At 43.0% G+C, this 15,505-nt stretch overlaps 1 protein-coding gene across 1 annotated transcript in view; it reads left to right on the top strand.

Moving 5' to 3' along the window:
* The window catches only part of LOC108801991 (heat-stable enterotoxin receptor-like), a 95,931-nt gene extending 84,771 nt beyond the window's left edge, over positions 1-11,160 (top strand). The window contains exons 4-5 of the mRNA XM_018573897.1: positions 3,585-3,661; positions 10,984-11,160. Coding sequence (XP_018429399.1) covers positions 3,585-3,661; positions 10,984-11,158 — 252 coding nt within the window. The 3' untranslated portion in view covers positions 11,159-11,160. The remainder of the gene's footprint in view (positions 1-3,584; positions 3,662-10,983) is intronic.
* The last annotated feature ends 4,345 nt before the right edge of the window (positions 11,161-15,505 follow it).

The raw sequence follows: 15,505 nt of genomic DNA, 5'->3' as shown, positions 1-15,505 counted from the left end.
CATTCTATAGTGCTGCTGTAAAGGAGCGGTGATACTGAGTTATGGATGTTGAAGATTATTTTTACCAGTATTATAGACATATAATAAAATCATAAAACTATTATTGAAAACTCTGCATGCTGTAAAATATAATAATGAATGCGCTGCACTTCAACTAGAACAATAAATAAATAAACAAATCTCTATAATAAATAAGTGCTAAACAATACATGCAATCAAAGTGTTCACAAATTCTTGTAAATATCAATCCTTAATAACCCTCTGGAAAGTTCAGTCATATATTCCGTGTTCAGATGTGCACAAATGTGGAATCACAGGTATAAAGTGCTCAAGATTTGTCCCAAATGCTCCACACCCTTTATCCTTCCACAGTGAAAGTTCATACACCAATTCCAATTATCACCCAGGTGTTCACCCCTCTCAGTGGGCCTCTTACCTTACAAGTAGACCTAAGCAGGTCTAAAATCACTTCATAGGACCTCCAATCAATCTTATTCAAAGGCCGTCTCCTCAATCGTTACACAGAAAATTATGTCATGTCATCACAACCATATCCAATAACATATAAAAACAGCCCCTAACATAAAACCGCAAAATTAAAAAACTCCTTTATTTAAAAAACTACTCGCATAGGAAAGTTGACATAAAACTTCAAGTAAAATGTATGCCCAACACCTCTCTCTCAGTGTCACCGTATTCTCTGGTTACAAATGTATGCGGTGACATTTCAATTGCATACGTTTGATATAAAACTTCAAGTAAAATGTATGCCCGACACCTCTCTCTTTGTCACAATATGCAATTGCACCCAGAGAATATGGTGACATGGAGAGAGAGGTGTCGGGCATACATTTTACTTGAAGTTTTATGTCAACTTTCCTATGCAAGTAGTTTTTTTAAATAAAGGAGCTTCTTATTTTATAGTTTTACGCTATGGGCTGTTTTTATATTTTATTGGATATGGTCGTGATGACATGCTGACATAATTTTCTGTGTAACGATTGTGGAGAAACGACCTTTGAATAAGATCGATTGGAGGTCCTATAAAGCGATTTTAGACCTGCCTAGGTCTACTTATAAGATGAGTGGACCACTGAGAGGGGTGAGCACCTGGGTGATAATTGGAATTGGTGTATGGACTTAGTATAAAGAACTTTCACTGTGGAAGCATAAAGAGTGTGGTGCAATTGGGACAAATCCTGAGCACTTCATAAGTGTGATGCCACATTTGTGCACATCTGAACACGGAATATATGACTGAACTTTCCTGGGGGATATTTATTATTAAGGATTGATATTTACAAGAAGAGCAATTGTGAACACTTTGATTGCATGTATTGTTTAGCACATATTTATTATAGAGATTTGTTTATTTATTTATTGTTCTAGCAGTACATTCATTATTATATTTTTTTTTTTAAAGATTAGAAGTTTATTAATTAGGTTGTTGATTGAAGTACTTTTCAAAAGAAACAATGTATCAGAGAATGTACTCACATATGTTGCAGTTCAAAGAGCTCGAGGGAAAATGAACCTGCTAGAGTCCTGTGTGTAAAGATGGAAGAAAGACTTCGGGAGAGGTGTCCAGTATAAGACGATATTACTGTCAAAGAATGTAGCTCCTCAATACAGGCAGGAGCTGCGGATTTTTGTGAATAGTTGTTTGAAACCCTGTAGATTGGTATATTAGTTTATACACTAGCGTAACTCCTCCCCCCTTTTTGTTGCAGAACTTGGGTTGTGCAAAGTTTCAAGGCATTTGATTGAGGTTTAGGCACAATATGGTACATTAAGCTCTTCTTACATTAAGCTAAATGCTTTCCAGGAATGTAATAAAATAGTTTAATGTGAATAACTTTTCGTATGTTTTATCAAATGACCCCAAATCTTCAGAATATGTTGGCATAGATTGAGTCTTGTGGTATTGTAAGTTTGGAAGAAATTGGTTAACATCTAAGTTGTTTTTTTGTACGTTAAGCCACATTAAGCTCCAAAAAACAAGCTTAATGTCACTCATTTATGGGCAGCAGCTGTAAGCAGTCCTTAAGGGCAGAAGGGGGCATATCGCCCTCCATATCCTCATCAATATCTGATGTGTGTGGGTCCCTGGGAGAGGATGCATGGGTTGATGGCAGGGACTCACGTGAGGACGAGGAGCGGGTTCCACGAGCAGACTCGGCGGCCATTTTGGGTTCGTCCGGCGGAGCAGAGGGCCGCTGAAAGAATTTTCGGGATTCTCTGAGAAGCTGCGGGTCCCGGGGCTTTCGTCTGCTTGGCGGATCTCCTGGGTGTGGAGCGACCCATCTGGTGAGTACAGGGCGAGGAGAATTAAATGCTTCTTATAATGCTTGCAGCTACACAGGGTTTGGCGCGAGGTGCTATTTGTCATGCTGTAAAATATATTCGAACTAAGAAGGCCTTCATGTAGACAAAGTATGGTTGTATACCGTATATACTCGAGTATAAGCCGTCCCGAATATAAGCCGAGGGTGGGAAATGAGGCAGCTACTGGTAGATAGATACCATTAAAATACATTAATATTTATTTAAAAGAAAAATAACCTAGCTCTGTAAGTGGAAAAGGGGGTACAGGGCTACATACAGATCATTTAATACATTCATGTTAGTATAATTGTAAATGTATTGTCTGCACTGTATTAGCAGTATATACTCTATATAGAGTATATACTGCTAATACAGTGCAGACAATACATTTACAATGATCCTCTGCTAACATGAATGGGTTAAATGATCCATAGTACAGGGCTACATATCATGTACTACGGATCATTTAACCCATTCATGTTAGCAGAGGATCATTGTAAATGTATTGTCTGCACTGTATTAGCAGTATATACTCTATATAGAGTATATACTGCTAATACAGTGCAGACAATACATTTACAATGATCCTCTGCTAACATGAATGGGTTAAATGATCCATAGTACAGGGCTACATATCATGTACTACGGATCATTTAACCCATTCATGTTAGCAGAGGATCATTGTAAATGTATTGTCTGCACTGTATTAGCAGTATATACTCTATATAGAGTATATACTGCTAATACAGTGCAGACAATACATTTACAATGATCCTCTGCTAACATGAATGGGTTAAATGATCCATAGTACAGGGCTACATATCATGTACTACGGATCATTTAACCCATTCATGTTAGCAGAGGATCATTGTAAATGTATTGTCTGCACTGTATTAGCAGTATATACTCTATATAGAGTATATACTGCTAATACAGTGCAGACAATACATTTACAATTATACTAACATGAATGTATTAAATGATCTGTATGTAGCCCTGTACCCCCTTTTCCACTTACAGAGCTAGGTTATTTTTCTTTTAAATAAATATTAATGTATTTTAATGGTATCTATCTACCAGTAGCTGCCTCATTTCCCACCCTCGGCTTATATTCGGGACGGCTTATACTCGAGTATATACGGTATATGATTTTTATATTATAAATAACACATACAATATGCTTAGTTTTCTCTCTACCATCAAGCATTACGGCTAATGCTCTGGCTCTCTCTTTTTTTTTTCTTCATGTGAACTTTCAGGGTAAAGGCACAGAAACTACCTATTGGCTAACAGGAGAGACAGACCACAAATATAACCTCCCTGTACCTCCAACCGTGTAAGTAATCGGGCATCTTAAAAAAATATCATAAAACAAGTCTTTTGTTTCAAGTAGTTGCTTCTTCTAGGGTTTCACAAGTAATAACAGGATCTAGTAAGCATCTCTCTTTGCAGCTTGCCATGTAATATTCTAATGCTGACCTTTCTTGAATTATTTGTGTCTCACTGTGCTCATACAGAATTATATTAATATCACTACTTAGTCCACTATGAATATTAGGGATAAGCAATGTTGACTATTTTCAATTTGCCAACATTTCAGACCAATTGGAACCCTTTGGAGTGAGTCAGAAAGATAAAATTAAGGTGGTCTTTTTTAAAGATGCAATTGGCTTTCAATGGATCCTGAGGGCTACAGATATTCCAATAAAGTGTATTTCTACTTTTGGGATAACACCTACTTTTTTTTGAAGCCTGAGGCAGTGTGTGTGTAAGAGAGAGGGGGGGGGGGGCATCCCACCGAGCTCTTGGCAACCAGTGATGTATGGCCCTTACACATCTCCCCGTCCAGCTCTTAGCAACCTGGAATGCTCTGGACGTAAGGGGGGCGGCAGCCACATTGCAAACATCGTGCAGCAGAGCAGCCAGGCCACTCTGCCTGCCACCTCCTCACAAGGTGCAGCCAGAGGCAACTGTCTCAGGCTGCCTAATTATAGTGACGGCTCTGCAAGCCAGTGTTCAGGCATGGATACCCAGTTGTTAATGAAAGTGATCAGTAAAACAGGGTGCATCCAAAAAGCCAACGTCCTTACCCCAGGTTATAAAAATGCAGCTTCTCAGTCACAAATTCACCCTGCTGCAGTGAAGGCCCTCTCTGATATGACACGTGCCACATCTGGTTAGTGCCTAAAGTGCATGTAGAACCACCACCCAACAGTAGTCCAGCGTGAACACTGTAAAGTTAATGAATGTTATCGCTTGAAAGGGTTTTATTTACAGTCGTGCTGTCCCTGCCTGCCATTTTTGCTTGACCTGGGCAAGGAGGGCCTAATGAAGAAGAAATAACCCCCCAAATTTTTCATGGTAAAAGGAAAAGATAAATAAAAACTAAACTTGTTCCAATAAAAAATACATAGCATAGGAAAATACTGTTGGTGGGTGGTAAAAGTCTGGACCACTGTTTGGCTCTCAGCACTATCGAAGGTCATGTTTCAGCTTTTTTCTTTGTTTCAGAGATCATGGGCCTCTACCTCCTTGAATATGAAGAATGTAAAAATATGAACATAAAAAAAGGGCAGCACACAAAGGACAGCTTTGTCTGTGTCAGCAACAAAGTGGCACAACCAAAGCAACATGTGTGAAATCAGCATATGCCCTTTTGTTTCTACAGTGCAGTGCAATAGAGCCACCCGATTAAATACATGTAATGGCAGTGATGGCAAACTGAATGACAAAATAGGGGGGTGCTTTGGAGTCAACCTCTGTTGCACAGAAGTGTTTGGTGACACAAATGGGAGCTTTGCCTTTCAAAGCAAGATTTTTGAAACCAAAAAGGATGGACAGCTTTTTCCCTTTAGGTGTTTCCATTTCACCTATGCCTACAATCTGGTGGATCCAGCCAACATTAGGTGATGAGGCAAAAAGGTTCTTTGATGTGCTACCTCAAAGCGAGGTGCTTTGTGCTACCTCTTAGATGGTGACATAGATCAGCCTTTCTCAGTCAGGGTGCTATGGTACTCTGGTGTGCCTTCTGCCTTCCTCAGGGGTGCCTTGACATTTGTTTGCACAAAATCATGCCTTTTCATGGTGCAGGTGGGCTCCTGATCTAAATGGGGGACCTAATATAAACGGTGGGATTCTGATGTGAAGGGGGAATGCTGATGTGAAAAGAGGGGGGCTACTAGTGTGAAAGAAAGGGCTCCTAATGTAAAAGGCAGGATTCTGTCGATGTGAAGGGGTATTTTTTTATGTTTTTGCATGGGGTTACTGCTCAAAATCCATACCAGACCCCTAATTAGGTAAGGGGCTGGTATGGGTTTTGTAGGGGCCAAGCATAATTTTTTTTAAATTGTGGACTAAGGTGCCTTGAGATTTTGCATACATTTAAAGGGTGCCGTGACTGGAAAAGGTTGAGAAATGCTGCTATAGATCTCTGTAAGATTATCCCTTGGATTGGGGAGGGTTGAAATATCCCCCATTGAGGCCACCCCAAATGTCCTCCTACTTACCACCAGGACCACCAGCCCTCCTCCTTATTTCCAGCACCACAACCCTACTACCCCTCACTGGCAGCACCCCAACGCTCCTCCGACTTCTGCTGGCTCTGCCTCACAAGGATTAAGTTGACCCTGAGACAGTGGCAAGTCTTCCTCTTCCTTCTACTGCTGTGTCTCCAGTGCCCGATCTATTACACCATACACCAGCAGGAACACCAGAGAGATTGTGGCACCATCTGGTCACCTCTTTCAATGGTGAACAGATGTTGCACACTTCCTTAATCAGGAGACACTGACATAAATATGGTCCGTTGCTGCTAGTGCAGCCACAGCAGGTATGGCTATTGTGAAGTTGCAGCACGTGCAGGGGTGTAACCACCTTCTTTACCTTGGGCGGCACTTTTCAGGGGGAAAAATGCTGCTCCCAAATCAGTGAGGCAAGCCAGGTGCACAGAATCAGGCAGCCTCGGATGTCTAATCAAGTGCTGCTGGCGGGGCCTGGCGGCAAGCTGCCGGGTAAAAGAGGAGGCGGGGCCAGGGCCAAGGGAGATGCGGGCCAGCCGGCGGAGACTGCAGGTGGCTTGAGGCTGGAGGAAAAAGCCTCAGCTGGCTTGAGGCTGGAGGAAGAAGCTGCGGGCAGCTCCAGGCTGGAGTAACCCAGATAGCAAGGATAACTTGCCACAAACTTGTGGCAGGGTTAAATGGTAATTCTTGTTAACTTGCCGCACACATTCCTGGCAAGTTGTAGACCTGCAGAACACTTGCAGCACAAGTTCTAGTTGACACTTTTTGAATTTGTAGCAAATTTGCTTGGCAAGTCTACAACAAGAGTCCTGCAGGTCTTAGCAAGAGCTCTGCAAGCTCGCTGGTCTGGAGACTTGCAATGCAGACTTGCTGTAATTGTGCAACAATGTTGTGAAGCTTGGCAAGTCTATAATAGTTTAGCAAGTCATTTTCAAACTTGCAGCACAATTGATGATTATTCTAGCTTTAGTGACCGAATAATCGGGATTTTATTAAAGACAGGAGGCGAATATTTTGCATAACTTTCTTTACTGAAACCTCATAGCAGCAAAGGAACATAACAGAAAACAAAAGTATCCAATAGCACCACACAGCATGTTATAAAGTCCACCCACACGAAGATCCATCCTCTTTTCTTGGAAGCAGTCTCCATGAACGTAACAGGTAGAAAAAACACGAGAAGTCAAACTGGAACCAAGGCCAAACCGAACCTGAGAATAACCATCCGGAAGTCTAGGAATGCCATAGAGTACAGCGAGTTGTTAAACTGAAACAAGAGAAACAGCGAAAACGTAACAGCAAACCAAACGACTGTGACATAACAGTATAGAAAATGAACGTGCAAGGAGTAAATACATTAAAACAACATGACAAAACTTATATGTCGGTAATACACCAAGGGTAGCGACGAGCAGTAATAGACACGGGTGGGAAAAATATTCGCCTCCTGTCTTTAATAAAATCCCGATTATTCGGTCACTAAAGCTAGAATAATCATCAATTTTATGGCAAGACAGGAGGCTTCATATTTTGCAGTTTTAACGCTGAAGGAGAGAAGTCGCGGGGTGTGTAATCGGTCTGAAGTAGAAGGTCCGAAATGTAGATTCCCTGGACCAATCCGCTGACCGCATGATGTCAACGAGAGAACCACCAAAGGAGTGAGCTTGAGAGGCCGCTGCACCCCGGATCGAATGTGCACCAAAAGAGGGGTCCACATTGGCGAGAGAGAGCAGCCAGCGCACCCACCTAGCCAGAGTAGGTGCCGACACAGGAATAAAAGGCTGAACAAAAGAAATAAGCAGTTGGTGTTTGTAAGGGCGACGCGAAGCCGCCGTCCTGTGCAGATAAGCCTGAAGACAACGGACTACGCATAAGGACGGTTCCGCAGGAAAGCGGGATAGGAAACAGAAGAAGACGAGGTCTTAGTGCGGCGAGATAGGGAAAAGGAGACCCCATCCGGTGTGAAGGACAGAGCATCATAATCAAAAGCCCTGACATCAGACACATGGCGAAAGGAGACCAGACAAAGCAAGGTGGTCAACTTGGCCGACAATTGTTTTAAAGACAAAGGGTCATTGTCCGGCCAGGCACACAAGAAGGCCAAGACCAGCGAGACATCCCAAAGATGGGAGTAACGAGGAGCCGGGGGACGAGAGAGGCGTATGCCTCGAAGGAGTCGACAAAGTAGAGGATCCCGGCCAATTGGCAGTCCAGCCACGAAGACGTGGCCTGCCGAAATAGCAGAGCAAAAGACATTGACAGTACGGTAGGATTTACCCTCTGTAAAAAGTGCAGACAAAAAATTGATCACGTCAGTCACAGAAGCTGTAAAGGGATCGATCTGCCTAGCCAGACACCAATCTTCCCACTTATTCCAGGCGGCACGGTAGCCACGTCGAGTGCCTGGAGCCCAAGACTCTCTGAGCAAGGAGCGAGCTGTAGGTGATAGGCCTGACAGATTCCAGGAACCCCGGAAATCTTCCAGGCCACAAGAGGAAGGCGACCCTGAAGCACCAGCGGGTGGGGGTTCCCTTCCGAATCCTGTAAGAGAAGGGGGCTCCAGGGAAGGAGGAGAGGGTCTGCACACGACAACTCCATCAGGGCAGGGAACCAAGGCTGTGCCCGCCAGAGCGGTGTGACAAGGAGAAGGCTCACTTGCTGTAGGCGGACCTGATGAATCAGACGGGAAATCATCGAAAAGGGAGGGAAGGCAAAGCCCCCTGTCAGCGGCCACCATTGAGTGAAGGCATCCAACGCCAGGGAGAAAGGATCGGGAAGCCAATAAAGAGAACTTACCGGCAGGTGATCTTCCTCTGCCGCGGGTAGTGGAGCCTCGGCCACGAAAGTATCCTCTGGCGGAAGGAAAAGGTGCCCTCTGGGTGTAGGCATAAGAGGTCGAAGGAAGAGATCTGTGGAAACCTTGTGAGCCTGGGAAGGAGCCCCGGCTGGTGGCGCGGCCCCTCTGCCGACCAGCCCTGTGAAAAACACCAGAGTGCTGGAAAACTCTCTTGAGGGAACTCTCCACCTTATCCAGGGAGGTAAATGAGCCAGCATGTTTCCTGAGCTCCGTGATGAAGGGCTCACCAAAGAGTTTGCCATCAGCTTTAGCGCCCAACTCTTTTTCCGCCATATCGGACAGACGGGCATCTATGCGTAGCAGTGCAGCCCTGCGGCGTTCTGCGGATATTGCCGTGTTTGCATTGCCCAGCAGGCAGATAGAGCGTTGGATCCAATCCAGGATTAAACGGGGATCCAGAGAAGTACCTTGTGCCAAAGCCTCATCCGCAAGGACAAAGATCTGCGTCATTGGACCAGAGACATCGAGTAGTTTGTCCTGCGTAGCCTTTAAGCCCTTTTCCAAACCCCGTCTGGGGTCACGACCCTTTTTATTCATATAAGTGACCATAAACTGGTCAAATTCAGGTGTGGCTGAGACCTTACTTGGGATAGAGGGTCGAGGGCATTCTGCCCGAAGGCGGTTGCGGACCTCCTTCTCTAAAGGCTTACGTAGCCAGACCTGCAGGTATCTGGCAATATGGTCCGGAGGAGTCCACTCCGATGACCTGGGATGGCGAATGAATCTGGGGTCAAAAAGTGCTTCCCCAGTAGGGTCAAGCACCAAATCGGCATCCGCCGGGTCCGAACATTGTTGGGTAATGGCCAGTTGGACACTGCGGGGCTCACCCGCGTCACTACCCAATGGTGATTGGGTTTCCAAGGCATCCTGAGAGGAGCGGTGATGGGCTTCCCGCGAGGGGGAAGCGTAAGATAACCGTCCCGCCGAAGCAGGGACTGAGGAGCGTTTAGCTCGTTTAGCGTGGCACTTGCAGCAAAGAAAAGAGGATGGATCTTCGTGTGGGTGGACTTTATAACATGCTGTGTGCTGCTATTGGATACTTTTGTTTTCTGTTATGTTCCTTTGCTGCTATGAGGTTTCAGTAAAGAAAGTTATGCAAAATATGAAGCCTCCTGTCTTGCCATAAAATTTCTTGTTATCTGAGAAGAAGCAGCATGTCCTGGAGGCAGGCTGGGGAGCTGCAAGTAAGAGGAGCAGCATGTGTGTTTCTGTGTAGGGTGTATGGTGTAAGTGATTAAAATCCAAGTCCAGCCACACATTTGTTTGTGTCCATATAGGGAAGATCCCCCTTGCGTTATGGCAGGAAAAAATGGGGCATATTTTGGGCAGGGAAGCAGACAATACCAAAACAAATCTTTTTAGTAAAGTGAAGAAGAGTTCGAGCTTCTGACAATGTTTATATGTTTGTCTGTGCCTTAATGTGATGGTACCATCCACAGCCCCCATTTCTTGTATAGGAGTCACAGGGACAGAAGTAAGGAAAATCTCCTCAATGGCTTCACAGACAGCAATAATATCAAAACTAGAAAAATGAAAATCTGATTTAGGCTTTACATACAAAACCAGCTCAGCCTTAAACGGAAAAATCTTCATTTAAAAATCATAGTCATTAGAAGCCCCATTAGCATTGAAGCCCAATTAGCATTGAATTAAAGTAAGTAGTTAAAGGTTTTACTGAAACATAGAAACACAGTTAACCCTTTTGCTCACAAATAGGAGCCACTGATATTTCCATAGTTTGTAACATTGCTAAAAAAAAATATGGGCATAGCCATATATTGCTCGGATTGGGCTTTAATGTGACAGACATACAGTCCAAAGCATAGACATGAGTGCAAATAAATCTTTGTGTTGTGATGGATTTATTATGATAGGGCTTCACTATTCTATATTGCCGGAATAATAATGGATGACGGCACTCCAGCATACAAATGTTACTTCTTTATTAAATCCATAAATCCGTAAAACAAGATCTCTTTTGTGTTTCACACCAGCAGGGGTTTAATAACAGATGTTCAAATATTCAAAAAGATTATGATGTTTCCTTCACATTCATCATTCTGAAATATATGTTATCAATTTACCCTACGCTCACATATGATTGGCAGAGGTTATGTGATTTCCTGATTGATACAGAACTGATACTTTAAATAAACACAAAATATAACTCAATATGTGCTTTCTCAAAATACAATATACCTTCCCTCGTAGAGTGTTTACATGTCAGTTTCAACTCATATCTACAACTTTAGTTACTTTTTCTTTTCTTCTCATTTTACATAGGGAAAATCAGCAGCACCTTCAGTCTTATTTTTCAGATATGATAAAGGAGTCATTGAAAAAGAGAGAAGCAGAAGGGTTCAGTGACAGACCGCTAACTCGTGTGGCAAGTTACCGCAGTGGTACTTTGGAGTATCTTCAAATATCCACAAGTGTCCGACCCAGCACATATCTCTAGATTTACACAAATTACACAAAAAATGCAAATGTTAAAGCCTAATTGAACACTCTTTATTATATTCAGTCAGGCTGCATATACAGGTGAAACTCGAATAATTAGAATATCATGCAAAAGTAATTGCAGTAAGTGCTGCAAAAGGGGCCCAAACCAAGTACTGAGTACATATGCATGCTTGTACTTTTCAGAGGTCCGATATTGTTCTATGTACAATCCTTGTTTTATTGATTGCATGTAATAATCTACTTTTTTGAGGTTGTGGATTTGGGGTTCTTGGGGTTTTCATGAGCTGTAAGCCATAATCATCACAATTATGACAAATTACGGCTTGAATTATCTTGCTTTGCATGTAATGAGTCTATCTCATATATTAGTTTCACCTTTTAAGTTGCATTAGTGAAATAAATGAACTTTGCACGATATTCTAATTATTCGAGTTTCACCTGTATAATAATAATAATAATAAATATGGGACTCTTTTTTTTTTTTAGCAGGAGTTAAAATACCCTGTGCTACCAGCACTTAAGAGAGCCCGACCACTTATCTCACAGAGCAGCATGGCCCTGAACATAAGAGCAGTGTGCATGGGAGTCCACAGTAGAACTGATCCACTGCAGTGTTTGTAAGAACAGCAGCTGGACTTTCCTAAGTGCTTCCAGCACAGAATATTTTAACCCATGCTGCGACACATAGCCACTAGGGATGCACCGATACCGATACAAGCATCGGTATCGGCCGCGATACCGAGTATTTGCATGAGTTCTCGTACTCGTGCAAATACTCCAATTCATAAAACGAGTACCTGTGCCGCGTCCGCCATCTTCAGGGACCCGAATCCGCCGCACACAGGACCTCCATCGCGTCTTCAATGAGGCAAGATGGCTGTGACCTCCTCTGTCATTTTTTTGAGTTTAATCCGGTACCGTTTATTATGCTGATCAGCTCATCCTCAGAGTGCATTTCTGTGTTTTATGAGTGAATGGGTGTATTATTGTATAGTGTGGCACAGTTGTATCCAATTCTGCATACCTGGCTTTATATTATAAAGTTCTTATAATATAAAACCAGGTATGCAGAATTGGATATAGCTGTGCCACACTACAGAGTGTTCATGTTCTTCATAATATTAAGAAACTGACCTAAAATCATGATTTTGTATTGCTTTAGAAAAAATTTGACCTGTCCCTTTAAGAAAAAGTATCGGTAATTGGTATCAGCGAGTACTTGAAAAAAAAGTATCGGTACTCGTACTCGGCCTTAAAAAAGTGGTATCGGTGCATCCCTAATAGCCACTAAAAAAAGTAAAAGAACAGCATGTTTATTACTGTATATGAAGCCTGACTGCATTACAGTAATAATATAAGAAGGGCTAATTAGGCTTTGAATTTATGTAACAGTCTAAAAAATGTATATTTTTTGTTTTCTGACTGCTTGAGCTTATCTGCTCTCACCAATTTCTGAAAGACAAATTTTAGTTTTTAAAGAAAGAGGATGTGCAGAAAGTGAAGTATTAAAACTGCTATAATTCTTTATTAAAAAAATGCATATTAAATCCAGCAGAAATCGTTAAGCTCCACCTTTTTAGATGTTGTTAACAAAAATGAGATGTTCCTTTCCTAAGCATTTCATAAAAACCCATTAGCATTTTCAAGGAATATCATTACTATAAATGGCTTGACATTGGTGCATTATGGAGAAAAAACAACTATTTCTCAGCTGGCATCTGGGTGCCTGCTTTATAAAAGGAGGTGCCCAGATGAGCCCCCCTGCCCCCAAACCCCCACAACCACTGAGCAAGTGTTATGGGGAAGAGGCTCATGTCCTCGTCAGGGGTTTTCCTCATAGGGTCTTCATAGGCCCATGTCCTCATTGGGGTCCCCCCTGGAAAAGCACCCTCCAATGGCGAGGGCATGTGGCCTGGTATGGTGCAGGGAGGAGGCGCACACACTCGCCCACCCCCTTTCCTGACCTGCCAAGCCAGTGCTTGGATTAGGGGTCTGGTTTGGAACTTTAGGGGGACCCCCAGGTTTTTTTTTCCTTTTTGGGCATTGGGGTCCCCCTACAGTTAGTTGTGGATCAATTGTCCCTATTGAACTATTTCCTATTCTGGTGACAACTTAAACTTTGAATTTTCCCTCATTTCCAGTGTTGGTGACCTCAGTCACTAGGACAAATAAGAGTGTCTGAATCTCCCTACCAAGAACAAAGTCAGTAATGAAAACCCAAAAGAAGTTCTAGCCCTTCATTTCCCTATTCTAAACTAAAAAGAGGTTTTGGCTTTAAATACAATTTAAGAAAGCTCCTTCTTCTGTTTTCTCCATTAGAGTATTATAAAAGTTAGGGCAGTATAAACTGTAGGCACAATTTTGGGGGAAAATAGTGGGAATCTTATAAGTTGGCAAATCTATTCACAAAAAATATGCCCCTTTTTATTCTAATGAGTGGAGGAACTGCCTAGAGCAACGTTGTAAATAAGCAAAAACCACTATTTTTGCTTATTTACAATGTTTCTATTTCTAAGTAGTATCATTACTAAGTAGGTAACTAATTATTTTTATGTATGATGACGGGATATAATTTACCTTTTAGAATATATGGAAGACAAACAGTCAAGTCCTATGCTTTCTATGCTTTATATCAATACATTTCCTTAATACTTCCTCATTACTTGTTGATTTAATCAATTATAATAGTTTGAGCAGATAGTGTTGCTAAGGCTTTTGAGAATAGGCTTAATATCTATTTTTCTATTGTCTGCCTCAATTTGCTGCGCAAACTGTCAGCGCTATATAAATCCTGTATAATAATACTTATAATATGCTGAATTATTTTTAAATTGGTAATAAAAAAGCATACAGTATAACATAATAAATGACTCTTTTTGTACTTTATTATGCATACACCTACAGGGCCTAATTTATCAAAACTAAATCCACAGCAAAATCATGAAATCACTGTGAGGATAAATGGTACATTTTCAATGCAGGTTCACATAAGTGTGTGAATATACATGTATACAGAGACCATTAAAGCGGAAGTAAAGTGGTTATTAAAGGAGAAAAAAACACTCCTGAGAAGTTTGCCGTAACTGTCAAGTATGGATACATATTACCACATTATGGCTGATTTACCTTGCAAACAGGGCGGACTGACCATTCGGGCCGGTGTTCAGGTGGGGGCCCGTTGCCTCCCCTCCTGCTCTGCCGCATTTGACAATCCCACCGCTCAGGGCCACACAGGCAGCCGGATCTGCTGCTGGTCAAAGAGACTCAAGCTCAGTTTCACCCTGGAGCTGGTAGAGGACGCGCGATCAGAAGGGGACCCACTGGCGGAACTACCAGAGTGAGGTCGCAATTGCGACCGGGCCCTGGCGTTCCGCCTGTTGGGGGGGGGGGGGGGGGCCCCGGGGGGGAAAAAAACCCCCCCCCCCAGTTAGTGCCGCTCCTTCCCCGCCGCTCTGCCACCTGCAGCATGTATGGGCGGCTGTGCGGGGCTGGAGAGGCTGTCACTTGTCCAGCAGAATGTGCTGCAGCCACTTAGACCCGCTCCCTGGCCGCCGAGACGTGGAAGAAGGTGCTGTGAGTCAAGTCAGGTTAGAGTCTGGCCTGGGAACGGCGGGGGGGATGGGGGGGAGTGGGGTAAGCTGGAGGTATTCTGCATTGCTGATTTTTCTTATAATGTATTGCTATGACTTGTAGTCCTGCATAGCTGGTGGTATTCTGCATTGCTGTATTATACAGAGTACTCGTGAAAATGCACAGTATTGGCACTGGTGCATCCCTATTTATAAATATAATGCATTGCTGGGACTTGTAGTCCTGCAGACCTGGGGTTATTCTGCATTGCTGTATAATCATATTCGTGAAAATGCCCCGATACTAAGCGCAGATACCGGTGTTCTGTCGAGAACGCTGACGTAGTGGAATTTTCCGACTTCAGCATCTGCGTTTGCGCACAGACCAGTATTATCGAGGAAACAGGGATTTATTGACAAAGTATTTAGTTTAAATCATTAATTGTGACTGTTAATAATATGCCATCCATCATTTACTGCCATGGATGGCATATTAACGGTCACAATTAACCATTACAAACTAATACTTTGTAAATAAATGCCGGTTTCCTTGTTAATCCTGTCTGTACGCAAGTGCAGATACTGGGTCGGCGTTCTCAACAGAACACCGGCACAAAATGTTTAAACTGAAACGGCTGCCTGAGGTCCTGTGATTGCTGGGGACCTCGGCAACCTTCCTGTTAACCACACAGTGCCGTGGGGGGTTGGGGGGGCCCTTCATGGTTTCTTGTACTGGGGCCCTGAAGGTTCCCTCTGAGGGGACCTGTGTCCTT

The sequence above is a fragment of the Nanorana parkeri genome, unplaced genomic scaffold, assembly GCF_000935625.1.
Source record: "Nanorana parkeri isolate BGI_ZX_2015 unplaced genomic scaffold, ASM93562v1 scaffold2600, whole genome shotgun sequence".
Taxonomy (NCBI): Eukaryota; Metazoa; Chordata; class Amphibia; order Anura; family Dicroglossidae; genus Nanorana; species Nanorana parkeri.
Note: the sequence above shows the minus strand (reverse complement) of the source record. Positions and strands in the feature narration are given on the sequence as shown.